Genomic DNA, 18,228 nt, shown 5'->3' with positions numbered 1-18,228 from the left:
TATATTTATGGTAATACAGGGTGAACATGTCATTAATTTCAGGGGGTTATTCTTTGAGCTATTTCAAACAAAAACGTTTAATATAATTTTGCTCGTTTTTGCTTCCTTTTCGAGGTAATTTTTTATATGAAGCATTTCATAGCGTGTTTTGTGAAAACCATTGATTTAATTCCCAATATGCTCAGTCAATTTAATAGAGCAGTGTATTATGATAATAAATTATTAAAAGAATTTTAGTTCTGTCCTTTAAATGCGCAGAAATTTGATCGGAACAAATGTAGACCTAACTTTTCGTTCGTTGTCAATTTTTTTACGCCCTTCGCATCCCAAGGGAAAGGTTTTGTTTCCGATTTGTAATTATGTTTAATTACACTATCCCTTGTTTTAAATGTGTTTTTCTTTCATTTGAAAACAATTAGCCCTATGAACAATTCCTGACATATATTTAGATTTATTTAATAATAACATATACATAGAAAAACGCTTTAGTCAACACCTGTGGAGTAACGGTTAGCGCGTCTAGCCGTGAAACCAGGTGGTCCGGGTTCGATTCCCGGTTGGGATAAGTTACCTGGTTGAGGTTTTTTCCGGGGTTTTCCCTCAACCCAATATGAGCAAATGCTGGGTAACTTTAGGTGTTGGATCCCGGACTCATTTCACCGACATTATCACCTTCATCTCATTCAGACACTAAATAACTTAAGATGTTGATAAAGCGTCGTAAAATAACCTACTAAAATAAAATAAAAAAAAACGCTATATGAAAGTACCCCGAAAAAGCAAAGCTCGTGTTCGGGGACAGTTTCGTTCCCATTACTTTAGTTTTATTAATTGAAATTTCCATTCCGTATTCCTAAGAAATGAGTTGTAATTGGAAAACAGAACGTTGGAGGTCATCTTCAGAATCTGCTAATAATATTACATCATCTGCAAACAGTTATATATATATATATATATATATATATATATATATATATATATATATATATATAACTTTGAATTTCTATTGATGTTCAAATTACCATTATTGTTTTTTTTTCCAGTTTCTAATCATATGATCCATATAATTATAGAAATTATAATGGGATAGGCTACAACCTTGGCGAACACCTTGATTAATTGATTTCCATTCAGTTTGGTCATTTCGGATACATTCTAAAATACAATTTTCTCAATATAAATTATAGGTTGCATTTATTAATTGGTTTTGAACATGATCTTCTTTCATAATATCAAATAACGTTTTACAATTAACTTCATCGAAAGCCTTTTTAAAATCGATAAAAACCAAATGTGTCTCTATTAAACTCTTTGTTTTTCTATTATCATTTTTAGAGTAAAGTACGTTAAAATAAATAAACCTCATAAATAATAATAATAATAATAATAATAATAATAATAATAATACTTACTTACAAATGACTTTTAAGGAACCCGAAGGTTCATTGCCGCCTTCACATAAGCCCGCCATCGGTCCCTATCCTGTGCAAGATTAATCCAATCTCTATCATCATATCCCACCTCCCTGAAATCCATTTTAATATTATCCTCCCATCTACGTCTCTGCCTCCCCAAAGGTCTTTTTCCCTCCGGTCTCCCAACTAACACTCTATATGCATTTCTGGATTCGCCCATACGTACTACATGTCCTGCCCATCTCAAACGTCTGGATTTAATGTTCCTAATTTTATCACGTGAAGTATACAATGCGTGCAGTTCTGTGTTGTGTAACTTTCTCCATTCTCCTGTAACTTCATCCCTCTTAGCCCCAAATATTTTCCTAAGCACCTTATTCTCAAACACACTTAGCCTATGTTCCTCTCTCAAAGTGAGAGTCCAAGTTTCACAACCATACAGAACAACCGGTAATATAACTGTTTTATAAATTCTAACTTTCAGATTTTTTGACAGCAGACTGGATGATAAAAGCTTCTCAACCGAATAATAACAGGCATTTCCCATATTTATTCTGCGTTTAATTTCCTCCCGAAATATAATAATAATAATAATAATAATAATAATAATAATAATAATAATAATAGCACAACAAATTATTGGGTGGACTCGGGCCCCACGGGCCCATGTAAGTTGGCGCCACTGAACACGTTAATATTACAAAGAAATGTGTTGACAGTTTCAAGGAATTTCAAGTGGAACCTGCAACTATGGTGGACAAAACAGTTGCCTGCGTTGAAATTTTAAAACGTAACTTGTGGTTCACATAAGCTAGGGCAAAATATGCGGATGTTAGCGTATTCGAACCACCACATGATCCGATTAACGGAATGCTCAGCGGAAAGTGTACCTCTGCACCACAGCACATACACAAGCTGCTGTCTTGTTCAAAGGAAAGTTGTTGCGGCATCAATCGGAGATAACCGGAGGTCTGTGAGTGAAAGCGCGCCAACAACTTCTCTGAAGACTAACTATACCTTGACCAAAATTACTTCCGACTTGACAGCTTACAGAGAAGGGGAGCAGTGTTGTCATATTGCCTATCTTTCGTCTAAAGGTACGGTCACACGTCGCTACTTTTGCAGCGCTGCAGTACAAAAAACTGCGCAACTCTTGTACTGCGACGTGTGAACAACGGTGCAACCCAAAAAGTAGCGGCTGCCGAACCTGCTGCCCGCTACTTTTTCATACTGCGCGCAACTTAAAATTAGCGACGTGTGAACAGGGTTCTCAGGGTTGCAGCCGCAGCATTTTTGATATCGGTTTTGTTGAAACTTTTGCTGCGGTTGCAACCAGTGTTACCACCCAAATGTGCCAATGATACTTTTATTGTTTGGATATATTTTAATGTTAAATGTGATGAAAATAAATTATTTATAACAGTTATTAAATACACAACACAATCTGAGCATAATTGCTGACGATATAATTATTTTTTTTAATTTTCCGTAGCGTAGTTCCAAACAGGAGGGTTGCCAACATTGATTACGTGAATGCACTGTTGGTTATCATTTAAGTATATAGGAGTTTTTAAAAGCTTTATAGTGAAAATAATGTCAATTTGTGAATACTAGATACGACAGAAAAGCAAATAATAGATAAGGAAGCTTTCGCATGAGTTTCTTAATAATGCGAACATAACCACAAAATGTATATTGAGAAGTCAACACGGAGATGGAAACCTGCAGCATGACTGTGGCTGCAAAAGTAGCGCCTTGTGTGTGAACAGACTCGCAACCTCCAGTTGCAACTTTTGCTGCACTCGGGTTGCGCAGCATGAAAAATAGCGTGCAGCGCGCTACTTTTGGCTTACGTGTGAACACGACACGCAACTTTTGCAGCTGCAGTACAAAAGTAGCGACGTGTGACCGTACCTTAAGCGAGCGCGCTGTCGATAGAGTGCAGTAATATACGGCTGACATCAATGTAGCTGACATGAACACATCCTTTATTTCTAAACAATTTGTTGAATACTAGGCATTAAAATTGGTGTACATTATTATTGTTTTATTAGTTTATTATTATAAGTAGTGGTAGTAGTCTTCAATGTAATACAGTTAGAAAAGCGTCGAAAGGACTGTAAACTCTAAAAAACAGGTTTAAACTTAATACGAAGCCTTTACTTTTATGAGTGCCGGCATTCTTCGATGTAATATTGTTAGAAAGGCGTTGAAAAAATTGTAAACTGTAAAAATATTTCTGATTAAAAATCTACACGGCCTTTTTCTTTTCCAATATCGATAACAGTGCTCTTATTAATTTTAACACAAGCAGCAGTTCTCATTATGACTTGCGCCAAAGGTAAAAGAGGCCCGCCATCTTTTTCCCTCTCAAAATACTCTCTTACATTACACACCATCTCTCGCGCTTGACTCTTTAACGGGGCACCTTGTCCAATATGCTTTGTTCTCCGCCTGCCTTTCCTTCCTTCCGACATTGCACAAGTCACCTGTTTAGAAAATCTCGCAGAAACTAGAAAACGCACATTAGCCACACACTCCACCAATGACAAGGAAGACAATACGTCTAATGTACAGGGTGTTCATTTCAAAGTGTGTCATGACGTCACTGTTGTTGGGTCACCGATTTGAAGCGAGTTTCAGCTTAAATGTTAGAGAAGTTGCCTATTATTTAAGGCGTTCTTCAATCTGAACTTGAGAACGTGTACGGTATAACTTGAACGTCGTAGCAACAGATGGCGGTCTGTACGGTCTGTGTGCTACCATAACCTCTTTCGAACTGTGTTTTGCGCCGGCAAGTCGTACGCAGGGTATTTGTTATCATCGGTTGCGTACGGTAACATTCCACAACACAAATCAAATGCTCCGTGTCCATGTTGACCGTCGAAGTTAATGTAAACAAATACGTAAGTAATCGTCTTAACCCTCTCCCCATATCCCGACAGTACGTATTTCCAAACAGTTCACATTCCTGCCACTACTGGCGTTACCGTACGTATCGGCACGTACTCTTCAGAATGAACGCCGTACTTGCTAGCCAACTTCTCTGCCTCTTAGATTATACACCTGAGCTGCGGAAGTGTAGGAAGATTGAATTCTCTAGGCTCGTCAGCTAGCCACATGAAGGCATACAGCGAGCCAAGACACATTTTGAACTGAACACCCAGTAATTTAAACACAATAATTATCGATACACTAAAACAATAATACAACTAAATAATAATAATAATAATGGCTTTATTTAACCTGGCAGAGTTAAGGCCTTAAGGCCTTCTCTTACACTCAACCAGGCTTAAAACTTGCTTACACAGTTGATCATAAAACTTCATCAGAATTAAATAAATACATACTGATTACATAATGAGATCAAAAGAGGTAGTTACATAAAATTTACCTCATAAAATAAAAATAAACATAGTGAAATACATATTAATTTGTTAGAATCAGATGCGAATCACATAAAAACAGAAGCCGTTAATTCAATAAAAAAGAAAAATGTACACAGTAAAAATAAAAATAAACACATTAGTATACATATTAATATTAGATTACAATTAAATAGGACTTACACAATTAAATCAGAAACCGACAATTGAATAAAATGTACACAAAAAACAGATTAATAATAAAAAACAACAACACAGTGGGATACATATTGGCGTTAAGTGATAAATAAACATATAAATAATATTGTTACTTCGCACAAAGCACTCGCTGACCAGCCAACTCAAAGTAATTCCTGGCACTGTATTCACCACTAGGCCGTGGTATTCACGTGCAACTTGTAAACATAGACTCGGCAACACCGTCCCGTTACCATGGTTACGCGTCTCTCGTGATTGGTTGATTTGAATGGTTGCCATAGTAACATGCTAAAGGCGCCATTTGTCAGGTCGCAAGTACCATAATCATGCGCAGCACTAATTTTGAATATCGGCTAGATTTGGAATGAGAGTCTTGTGTATTAGGATCGCTGTGACAGGATTTGGAGCAGACATACAGTCCCGACTGTGTATTTGAATTGCTTGTTGATTAGTGAGAAAGCGCGCGTTATTTAATAATGTCAATTGTCTTGTTTCAGTATCTGGCGAGTGGATGGGCCGGGCACTACAGTTTCAGGTGTCAGCCTGTCGACTACTCCAATAATCCGATGGCTTTGAGGGTAAGTACCGGTACTGAGGTTAAAAATAAGGTTTGTTGTAATTCTAGTGACAACCGGTTTTACCTATAAAACTTAAGAAATTAATATACTGATTTCACAATAAATTTAACACAAAAACTGTTTCATGAACACTTGTTAAATTGAAGAATTTAACTGTTTATTTAACATCATAATTGCCTATGTTAAAAACTTAACAAAATTGTTAAATCCACTAACCTTACGTCCATGGGACCGAAACAGCCAGGGCTATTCATTAAAATTTCAAACAACTCATTGGCGTCATATTGCTGTGTGAATCGTTTCGACTATCAATTGCATTGTTGTCTGTAGACTAGGCCAAATACCTCACTATAATAATACCGGACAGCTGTATACTAGCAGCATTGGTGTGAGTGCGAAATATCGTGGACCTGACATCTAGCGGAGTGGGATGGAATTACGTCCACATATACAAATATTAACAAAGCGAGATTCGGACTATTGTTTAAAACGTGAGTTACTAATGTGGAATTGTATATGAAACAATTAAGAAATGTTGAATAATATTTAATGTAAAATTATTACCTTATATCAAAGCTGCATATTATGAGAAATATTGCATACTTCATATTACTTTCCGTAATTAATTGTTACATTTTTTTTCTTTGGTTTACCGAGACAAAATCAATCTGATATTAGGAATGAATTTACAGTAATGTTTTATATACGCATTGCAGAAAACTGCAAAGATGAAATTGATAGTAATCTGATGCTTTAATAATTATTAGTAAAGGCATGTGAACAACAATAAAACTTAATTTGATAAAACCTTAAAATCCAATACATTTTAACTTCTATTCATTTATTAGGTCTAAATAAAAAACTAATTTGTATTTTTCTATCAACACAAAGACGAAGGAATTAGGCCTACTAAGAATGTTGTTGACTTACGTTTTATGAACTGTCGGAAATCGAAAGTACGATTTGGAGCAATTTGTAATGCTGCAATTGTCACAATTATAAACAGCACATATACACCCTGACATTTTAACACAGTACTAATTAATAAAAGGTAAATGTATCCCCGTAACATGCCTTGAAGGCACTTGGGGGGCATGGAGGTAGAGCCCCATGCTTTCCATGACCTCGGCACTAGAATGAGGTGGTGTGATCGGCACCACGCTCCGACCGCCTTTCACCCCCGGGAAAGACCCGGTACTCAATTTTATAGAAGGCTGAGTGAACCTTGGGGCCGTTCTCGTTTGGCAACGAGAAAAAATCCTATCACCACCTGGGATCGAACCCCGGACCTTTCAGTCCGTAGCTAGCTGCTCTACCAACTGAGCTACCCGGCCGCCATGCCCCCCAAGTGCCTTCATGGCATGTTACGGGGATACCTTTACCTTACCTTTTTTACTAATTAATAAAACTATTAACTAGCCCAGCAACAATATACATTGCAGTTGATTACAGGTTGTTTCGCGAGTATCTCCACACCGGCAGGTAGGTAGCAGCACCAGCGTTGTTCGCACGTAAAACTGCTAGCTGTCCAGTATTATTATAGTAAGGTATTTGACTAGGCATCGTGGAATGAGGAATTGATTATGAAGTAGTTAACGAGAAGACTCCGCCTTGTTAAATGTAAATGCGAGAAGCACAAAGACAAAAATGAAAAGAAATACGAAACTTTTAGTTCAAATCAAATCTCAACCATTCTCATAATAACAGTCACGAATAGCAAAACGTTTCACACAATTGTAGAGATTCGATGAATTCCCTTCCCTGTTACTTTTTAAAACTATGAAAATTTATGGAGAAACGATGAAATGGTGACATGACTATAATAGGAAAACAGTGTAAGTTAATGATAATGAAATGGCTCAGTCGGTTAAGGCGCCGGTCTGAAGTTGCGTTCGAGCGCGGGTTCGATCCCCGCTTGGGCTGATTACCTGGTTGGGTTTTTTCCGAGGTTTTCCCCAGCCATAATGTGAATGCAAGGTAATCTATGGCGAATCCTCGGCCTCATCTCGCCAAATATCATCTCGCTATCACCAATCCCATCGACGCTAAATAACCTAGTAGTTGATACAGCGTCGTTAAATAACCAACTTAAAAAAAACGATAATGAAACGTGGAATAGAAGTACCGAGAAGAAATCTGTGTAAAATTATCATCATACCATATATCTATTGCGAATTGCATAGCATTTGTATTGTAAATATTGATTGTAATAGATTTAGTCAACAACTTATGTTGATTGTTGTTGTTTACAGATGGCGAGGACCTGTTGGTGGTATTATTTCTCCAAGTTCACGGAGTTCTTCGATACAGTAAGTGAAGTCAAACACAGTACTTCAGTTGAATTAACAGTCAAATCATCTTATCAACTACTATAATCTGCCTCGTATAATGTACTTACCACGTACCTCCAATTGTGACTAAATTCATCTGAATAACGTCACTGACTGACTAAATTGGTCTGACTTGATTACCTTAGTTACTTGACCTAACGTATTTACTTGACTGCCTATGTTTGACTCTGTCAGTTAATTGACTGATTTGGACTCACATATTGTATTTATTTCCATTTCATGGTATTCGTACATGGCTTCACAGCTAGAATATGGGACATATAAAAAAAATCTTAATAGTATTACAAAGTCTTAATTATAGTCACAGTCTAGTTGAAATATATGCAGAAGAGTTTTACAATATAGTCTACTAGAATAATATAAAGGTTTAGTATCAGTATTTCATATAACACAGAAAAATTTATAAAGCATTGTTGAATGTCATGAATTCACCTACAGAATAGAAGGCGTAAGAAATTAGGTACTTCTTTAATTTGGCCCAAAATAATCTTATGTTTTGATCCATGTTGAATCTTTCGTACACTATTTTTAACACTTGAATATAAATAATTGATTAAATGGCGATCTTACTCGTGTTAATATGTAACCATGTGCGGCTTACAGCTGTTTCGGTGCTTCATCGCACCATCCTCAGAGCCTATTAGATCTCGCCACTATCTCAACTTCGCTGCCTGTTGTGTGGGTGCGTTCGATTGTTGAAATGTGGTGTCAAATTGTGTGTTCTGAAATTGATCTGTGTGTTGAGAATTTGATCAGGGTGTGTTTTAGTGTGTCTGTATATTTCGTATTGTTCTAGTGTGTTGAGATTTTGGTTTTTGGGTTGTATGTGTAGGATTTCCATGTCTGTATTTGTGTTATTGTATGTGTGGTTAGCATTGGCTATGTGTTCGGCATATGTAGATGTATTGTGTCCTCTGGTTATTGCTTTAATATGTTCTTTGTATCGAGTTTGGAATGATCTGGAATGAACATTGGACAGACAGGCAGATCATTCCAAACTCGATACAAAGAACACATTAAAGCAATAACCAGAGGACACAATACATCTACATATGCCGAACACATAACTAATGCTAATCACACATACAATAACATAAATACAGACATGGAAATCCTACACATACAACCCAAAAACCAAAAACTCAACACACTAGAACAATACGAAATATACAGACACACTAAAACACACCCTGATCAAATTCTCAACACACAGATCTATTTCAGTACACACACACTATTTGACTCCACATTTCAACACTTTTCAACAATCGAACGCATCCACACAACAGGCAGCGAAGTTCGAGATGACGCCGAGATCTAGTAGGCTCTGAGAATGGTGTGAAGAAGCACCGAAACAGCTGTAAGCCTCACATGCTTACACAATTAACACGAGTAAGATCGACATTTAATCAATTATTTATGTTTTGAATTTCATTTTTTATATCCATAGGGAGGCTATTAAAAAAATTTACTACCATATAACGCACTCTTTTTTGATAGCACGACAGACTTGCCGATAGAGCATGAAAGTCACTTTTTATGCGTATTCATGCTATGAAGTGGTGAATTAGTCACAAAGTTTTCACGATTACATATGAGGGAGTTTACTTACTTACTTACTTACTTACAAATGGCTTTTAAGGAACCCGAAGGTTCATTGCCACCCTCACATAAGCTCGCCATCGGTCCCTATCCTGTGCAAGATTAATCCAGTCTCTATCATCATATCCCACCTCCCTCAAACCCATTTTAATATTATCCTCCCATCTATGTCTCGGCCTCCCTAAAGGTCTTTTTCCTTCCGGTCTCCCAACTAAAACTCTATATGCATTTCTGGATTCGCCCATACGTGCTACATGCCCTGCCCATCTCAAACGTCTGGATTTACTGTTCCTAATTATGTCAGGTGAAGAATACAATGCGTGCAGTTGTGCATTGTGTAACTTTCTCCATTCTCCTGTAACTTCATCCCTCTTAGCCTCAAGTATTTTCCTGAGAACCTTATTCTCAAACACCCTTAACCTATGTTCCTCTCTCAGAGTGAGAGTCCAAGTTTCACAACCATACAGAACAACCGGTAATATAACTGTTTTATAAATTCTAACTTTCAGATTTTTGGACAGCAGACTGGATGATAAGAGCTTCTCATCCGAATAATAACACGCATTTCCCATATTTATTCTGCGTTTAATTTCCTCCCGAGTGTCATTTATATTTGTTACTGTTACTCCAAGATATTTGAATTTTTTCACCTCTTCGAATGATAAATCTCCAATTTTTATATTTCCATTTCGTACAATATTCTGGTCACGAGACATAATCATATACTTTGTCTTTTCGGGATTTACTTCCAAACCGATCGCTTTACTTGCTTCAAGTAAATCGTTTGTGGATTTTCTCCTAACATATTCACGTCATCCGCATAGACAAGCAGCTGATGTAACCCGTTCAATTCCAAACCCTCTCTGTTATCCTGGACTTTCCTAATGGCATACTCTAGAGCGAAGTTAAAAAGTAAAGGTGATAATGCATCTCCCTGCTTTAGCCCACAGTGAATTGGAAAAGCATCAGATAGAAACTGACCTATACGAGGAAGTTTATTAATGAAAAAATATACTGACAAGCCATGGGCATTATTTGTAGTCTTTTTTAAATGATCCTTCACAATTCTATAGATTTGGCGCCTACTAATATTCTAATTACTTACTGACAGCCTCACTCTGTGATTCTATCTGAATCAAAATAATTAATATTGCATTTTATGGATAACGAAACGTTATTCCAAATACATACTTGAATTTGTAAGCGTTTATAATTTTCTCAGTTTCATGCCTGCAGTGCTTTCAGTTTTCTTTTTCTAATAGGTATCTCGTATCTTCTCTCCAAGTCTTAATACTTTAAATAGCTCTATCAATCAAAGTTAAGAGAGGCTGTACTGGATTAAGTCGCCGGCCATAAGCCACAAACTAATTAACCCATAACTTAATACTTAATTTAAAACGACAGAAACGTATGAGAGATGGCGCTTTGCTTAATTCTGCAACAGATGCTCAATTTTCTCCCAACAAATTTTTCCAGTAATATCTTGTCACTGTTTTGTACTCTTAGTGCTTATAAATTATGGGATATAACTATGAAGAAAACTCATATAATATTCATTGTTTTACATTATTTAATTTTTTCGGTAACTGAACTTGCTGTTCGCAGTGAAAAATTGCCATGTATGTGCAAGTCTGTCGTACTTGTCTTTATTTTAAATTCGAGAGAAAGACATTTGATAAATTATTCAGAGTATGTGTATATAAAGACATTTGATAAATTATTCAGAGTATGTGTGTATAAAGACATTTGATAAATTATTTAGAATATGTTTGAATAAAGACACTTGATAAATTATTCAGAGTATGTGTGTATAAAGACATTTGATAAATTATTCAGAGTATGTGTGTATAAAGACATTTGATAAATTATTTAGAATATGTTTGAATAAAGACACTTGATAAATTATTCAGAGTATGTGTGTATAAAGACATTTGATAAATTATTTAGAATATGTTTGAATAAAGACACTTGATAAATTATTCAGAGTATGTGTGTATAAAGACATTTGATAAATTATTCAGAGTATGTGTGTATAAAGACATTTGATAAATTATTTAGAATATGTTTGAATAAAGACACTTGATAAATTATTCAGAGTATGTGTGTATAAAGACATTTGATAAATTATTTAGAATATGTTTGAATAAAGACACTTGATAAATTATTCAGAGTATGTGTGTATAAAGACATTTGATAAATTATTTAGAATATGTTTGAATAAAGACACTTGATAAATTATTCAGAGTATGTGTGTATAAAGACATTTGATAAATTATTCAGAGTATGTGTGTATAAAGACATTTGATAAATTATTTAGAATATGTGTGTATAAAGACATTTGATAAATTATTCAGAGTATGTGTGTATAAAGACATTTGATAAATTATTTAGAATATGTTTGAATAAAGACACTTGATAAATTATTCAGAGTATGTGTGTATAAAGACATTTGATAAATTATTTAGAATATGTTTGAATAAAGACACTTGATAAATTATTCAGAGTATGTGTGTATAAAGACATTTGATAAATTATTTAGAATATGTTTGAATAAAGACACTTGATAAATTATTCAGAGTATGTGTGTATAAAGACATTTGATAAATTATTTAGAATATGTTTGAATAAAGACACTTGATAAATTATTCAGAGTATGTGTGTATAAAGACATTTGATAAATTATTCAGAGTATGTGTGTATAAAGACATTTGATAAATTATTTAGAATATGTTTGAATAAAGACACTTGATAAATTATTCAGAGTATGTGTGTATAAAGACATTTGATAAATTATTTAGAATATGTTTGAATAAAGACACTTGATAAATTATTCAGAGTATGTGTGTATAAAGACATTTGATAAATTATTTAGAATATGTTTGAATAAAGACACTTGATAAATTATTCAGAGTATGTGTGTATAAAGGCATTTGATAAATTATTTAGAATATGTTTGAATAAAGACACTTGATAAATTATTCAGAGTATGTGTGTATAAAGACATTTGATAAATTATTCAGAGTATGTGTGTATAAAGACATTTGATAAATTATTTAGAATATGTTTGAATAAAGACACTTGATAAATTATTCAGAGTATGTGTGTATAAAGACATTTGATAAATTATTTAGAATATGTTTGAATAAAGACACTTGATAAATTATTCAGAGTATGTGTGTATAAAGACATTTGATAAATTATTTAGAATATGTTTGAATAAAGACACTTGATAAATTATTCAGAGTATGTGTGTATAAAGACATTTGATAAATTATTTAGAATATGTTTGAATAAAGACACTTGATAAATTATTCATTATATTTTTGGATAAGGCCTTTGTTGTTGAAAAATAAGTGGTCACACATAACACATGCATTTTCAATATCCGTGTTACTCATTTCACAACTCAATTTCCTTATCACGTTGTGTTTTTCATGAACTGTCTGTCAAATAAACATGTACAGAATGGTTCAGGAGGAATAGTAAATCTGTATTTTAGGGTGTGGTAGTGTGAACTCTTTTGAGTAAAGTTCATATAAACATGTGTCCAATTTTCAATGGGTGTACAACTGTTTGAAAGTTACGCATAACAATTGTTATAAATGACAAAAAGGAAAGATGAATTTCTTAATGATTACATTTATTGCTTATTCGCGCGGTCTCAATACATTTAACAATTCAATGCACTTCACTGCACTGTTGGCAACAGTAGCTGTTGCACTTTGTTTTTGTACACTTTCGCCTTTCATACACCCCCACAGACAAAAACCGACAAGAGTAAGATCTGGGGACCTTTATGGCCAATGCATTTGACTACCACGGCCGATTCATCGTTCGGGGAATGTGAGATTTAGATGATGTGTCACCTGACAGCTTAAATGTACAGGAGCTCCGTCATGCTGGAAGAACATGCCCATCTTTGTAGCCAAGGGAACTACAAACAGCTGTTTCTGTAAACCCATTATGAACAGTGCAGCCAGCGAATAGGGATTATAAAGAATGGACACTTCGCGTCGGTACCTTTGATGTAGCCGGACTGATTTCAATGACCTTCAAGCCAGCTAAAGCGTGAGATCCTGCTTTCTCCCTAGAGTTGGCGCTGACATCACACCAGCTAGCAGTCGACACAGCGGAAATCTAACACACACAATTAATACATCTAGGTACATTATGTACTCAAATAAAATAAATTGGATCCATAAAATAATAAATCCTTCATTAACTGCAATGTCTAGACTCTAGAGTTCCTTTATAATGAGAGTTGAGACGTTGACCCCAACAACAATTAAAATATGTAATGATTTGATAGCGCTGAAAATGGAAAAACCAAACTCTTACGAGAAGTAAAACCATATACCTATATTATATTATTATACAAATATTAAACGAATTCGATACTTAATTTTATAATGTATTATATTATTTTATAATATAATGTATTATATCTGAAATATAAAATATTATTATTACAGTTAGTTTGTCACAGAGAAATAGGGAAAAGCTGTTAACTTGAATTTATTTGAAGCAAAGCGTTACTGGATTATGCAATAAGGTAGGCGATATTTGGATCCTGTGCCTTAAATCTATTCTCAATTATTATCTTAGCGTATGCTCGATTACACTACCTCTAGCGCTTCAAAGTGGAACTAGCCGCTGGCGCACAGAGAAACAAAACACAGGAAAATTCGCTCAGTGTCCATTCTTTATAATCCCTATTCGCTGGTGCAGCCCTCAGATGATCTCAAAAGAGCGACACATACTTTGTACGCAGTCATTTGTCGTTTCTTCATACCATTTGGAAGGCTTGTTAACCGGTGACATTCAAACAGCTATATCTATATATCCAATGTAAGTTGGACACATGTTTATATGAACTTTTTTTTTACTCAAAATAGTCCATACTACTACACTTTGAACTATTTACTATTTCTCGTGAATCACTCTGTACATACGAAATCATTTAATATGCACCCAAATAAAAAGATGAGCTTTAGTTTTGTGACTTGTACACAACAAACATTTGCTATAACTCCAGAAATAAGACATTTGAATTCGTTTATAAATTGTACGGTTTAATTTTTTAATGTCAGGAATCAGCCACATGTTATGATCTATTGTGTGTTGTGTATGCAATTGTGGTCGTGTTGGGATCTAGTTTGGACAAAGACACGGAAACAAAGCTTCCATCTTATTGGATATTTCATTTCGAAGCATTTTCATGTATGCATATTTAGATGAGCTGCTCCATTCTTCGCATTCACTGTTTGTTTTCACTCTATATTTGCGAATGTTTATACCAATATAACAATTTTGTTGCAGTTATTTTTCATACTTCGAAAGAAGAATAATCAGGTGTCCAATCTCCATGTGATTCATCATGGCTGCATGCCCATGAGTGTCTGGATGGGTATGAAGTTTGCTCCCGGTAAGTAATGTTATATTTCCATTTTAAAAATAGAGAAGAGAAATAATTGTTTTCACAGTTGGTTGTAAATAGCTTAAAACAAGTTCTTGTGGAAGTCTTGTATTTACGTTTTTAATTTGCCTTTATTTGGCTTGTGTAATGTCCTGCAGTATACATTTCATTTGTCTCTTCTTTTAATAATTGCATTATTTGCTTCTTCTGGTTCATGGCCTTGCAATATCGTGTAAATGGCCAATGCAGTATGCATTCATTTGTTTCTTCTTGATTCCACTCGCTATTGCATAGTACGTCGAAAGTTACCTGTAATCTGCAGTATAGTGGACCACTTTTCGGAAAAATAATTTTGTAATTTTGTTTTACGTAGAATTATTTATATGTACCTTTTTTTTTATAAAAATTCTTGTATTGTAGAAAATCTCCGCATTACTCTTAAGGCTCATTCACAATGAAAATTAAACATAACGTAAGCGTTAACTTTAGAATATAAACGTTACGGTAAAATCACAGTCTACTATAGACAGTCACGAAGCTTGGGGTGATTTTTTTTGCAAATCTCGCGATAGTTGCTAGCCGCTTGGAGTGCTGTGAGTACTAGGAACAATAGACTGTGCCACAGCCATCGTGATCTAATACAGGCCGTAAGGCAGACCATGTAATTCGCTTAACTCGATCACAAAGGGCGGCGTTTCAACCATATAAATTAGTTGGAATGCATGAACAGTAACATATGTTTCTCTAAAATGTAGTGTAATTCCATTAATAAAATTTAAAACAATGATTATGAGACACTTCAGACATAATTCACTTGCGAGTTAAGATGTAATATTATTTATTGTGTGAAAATTACGTTGTTCGTATGTGTAATACCTGCCTCTATTTCGATTAAATATTGCGAAATTCTTGTACATTCATTTATGCACGATTCAGTAATTTTCAATTGCACCGCACGGATATTTAGACATGTTGAAATTATAGATTATGTTTACTGTACCAGTTGCCCCTTTCTGTCTAAATTTAGTGATCTCCAATGCCTTGCCATTCATATGAAAATTATAGGTTATGTTTACTATATTTAACTTACATTCCTAAATTCGCAATCATACATTATAATCAAGCATAATGTCATGTATGATACCAGGACATTGTTTGTCTGCATTTTAATACTACAATCGAGTACTGAATTATTGTATTTATCTACTACTTAAGAGACGAAGTAACACAATTGTACGTACACTAATTTCATAGGAGTGGTATGGTAAATGTTTTGTCTAAAATTAAGAAAGGTGGATGTGCTAAATTGAAATCACAATATAAATTCTTTTTTATTAAACCTCAAAATAGCTTCCATTCTAAACTTGAAATGTTGACGCGAACAGATTATGTTAACATGTAAAATTCTCTTCACATTAAAATAACACAGTTTTGTAATTATTTCTGCAACATATTATGCAACAAGAAGTAAACGGAACTTATGGACACATTACACTAAATAAAGCTTAGCAATGATAAGCATTGACTGTGCCGTATTTCGCATTGTTGTGAAAAGTTGTTTAAACTGTGAAATGTTCGTTATTGGTTGTAATAAATGTAAATGGCTAAAATACAATAATTTGAATAATAATATAGGACAAGGAGACGTTTGTAGTACTATAAATTGTAAGAAAAAAGGTTAGAGTTACCCTTCTGAAAGATCCAGGAAGGTGAGTTTCTAGAAGATAATATATATTTTATGAAAATAATATATAAACCTTATGATTTTTCATATTTCAATAGTGGAAGGAAGGTGTTAATTTTTTTCAAAAGAACACGATATCGAAAGTACAATACATTTTATGGACTGTTAGGGAAAGATCTGTGATGAGGTGATAGTAGCGATCCTGGTGGTGAGCAACTATGTATGGATGCATATTTCAACTGTTTATGTTTGCATATTTAGTAAGTATTAAGCTTCGTGACTGTATATACTAGACTGTGGTAAAATCAAGAAGTCATACCATCATTCACGATGGGAATATAAACAGCAAACATACTCGGTAACCATGGAAACTTAACAACGACGCCATTTCCTCATATTCTGTCGTATACTTCAGCGCTCCACGATTGTGTTCTGTTTGCAAATCACGTAAGCATAAGCATGAAAGTTTGGAGTTTGCAAACTTTCATGTTAACGTCTTAGGGTAATGTTTATGTTACGGTTATGTTCAATTTTCATTGTGAATGTTTAGTCTTGTACTGGCTGAGGATTACTTTAGAGGTCATAAGTTCCTATTTGAAAAATGTTATATTTCGAGCCTTCTATAAGATCCTTCAGTTTCATCACAACCTTTTGAATCGCCCATTATAGACACAATATTATTTATCAGTTTCAGTTTTTATAAGTTGTGTTGTGCTGTGTTGTTGCAGGTGGTCACAGCACGTTCTTCGCCCTGCTCAACACGTTCGTGCACATTATCATGTACTTCTACTACATGGTGGCTGCGATGGGGCCCAAATTCCAGAAATACATCTGGTGGAAGAAGTACCTAACAACCATTCAAATGGTAATTTTCTTCAGTACATATCGCATCACAGTACAGTACAAAACTTTTAAAAAGTGTTAAAATGTAATTTAAAAAAGGTAATATATCTTAGATTAGCGAATGGCACTGTAAAGTAGATCATCAATTGCTGATAAAGGCTTTTTAAATTACGTTTTAATACTTTTTAAAGATTTAAGTTTTTAAAGTTTTATATTTTTCCAAAAATGATCCTCCATACATTCTTAAGTTAGATGCCATGAAACTACTCTGCAGCACATATAAGGATCACCTTCAATTTTATACAGATGGATCTCTAAATCCTAATAATGGGATATCAGGAGCAGGGTATTATATTCCAAAATACCAAGAAAGTTATTTCATACCGTGTTCATCCTCCTCCAGTCTTGACACTGAATTGCTAGCTATTGATGCTGCTTTTCAGTGTGTTATCCCAGAAATACATCTGGTGGAAGAAGTACCTAACCAGATGTATGTTTGTCAGCAAACAGCTGGATACATTAAGAAGATTGATTGATTCAGTGTGTTACTCAAATTTCTGAAAAATCTATTTGCATACTTACCGACTCCAAGAGGGCTATATTTAGGCTATATTTAATATAATTAAATATGTACCAAACCTATACGCACATACAATTATTCCAATTCGGAAACAACTTAGTAAACTAAAAGAACTCCAAAAGGAAATAACATTTCAATGGATACCTAGTCATTGTGGTATACCTGGAAACGAGAA

The 18,228-nt window shown here is 34.5% G+C and overlaps 1 protein-coding gene across 1 annotated transcript in view; it reads left to right on the top strand.

The window, feature by feature from the left end:
* The window catches only part of LOC138695098 (very long chain fatty acid elongase AAEL008004-like), a 473,051-nt gene that overhangs the window by 445,115 nt on the left and 9,708 nt on the right, over positions 1 to 18,228 (top strand). The window contains exons 5-8 of the mRNA XM_069819488.1: positions 5,497 to 5,577; positions 7,830 to 7,886; positions 14,850 to 14,955; positions 17,359 to 17,495. Coding sequence (XP_069675589.1) covers positions 5,497 to 5,577; positions 7,830 to 7,886; positions 14,850 to 14,955; positions 17,359 to 17,495 — 381 coding nt within the window. The remainder of the gene's footprint in view (positions 1 to 5,496; positions 5,578 to 7,829; positions 7,887 to 14,849; positions 14,956 to 17,358; positions 17,496 to 18,228) is intronic.

The sequence above is a fragment of the Periplaneta americana genome, chromosome 2, assembly GCF_040183065.1.
Source record: "Periplaneta americana isolate PAMFEO1 chromosome 2, P.americana_PAMFEO1_priV1, whole genome shotgun sequence".
In the NCBI taxonomy this organism is placed as follows: Eukaryota; Metazoa; Arthropoda; class Insecta; order Blattodea; family Blattidae; genus Periplaneta; species Periplaneta americana.
This window is presented reverse-complemented; position numbering and strand designations above follow the sequence as displayed.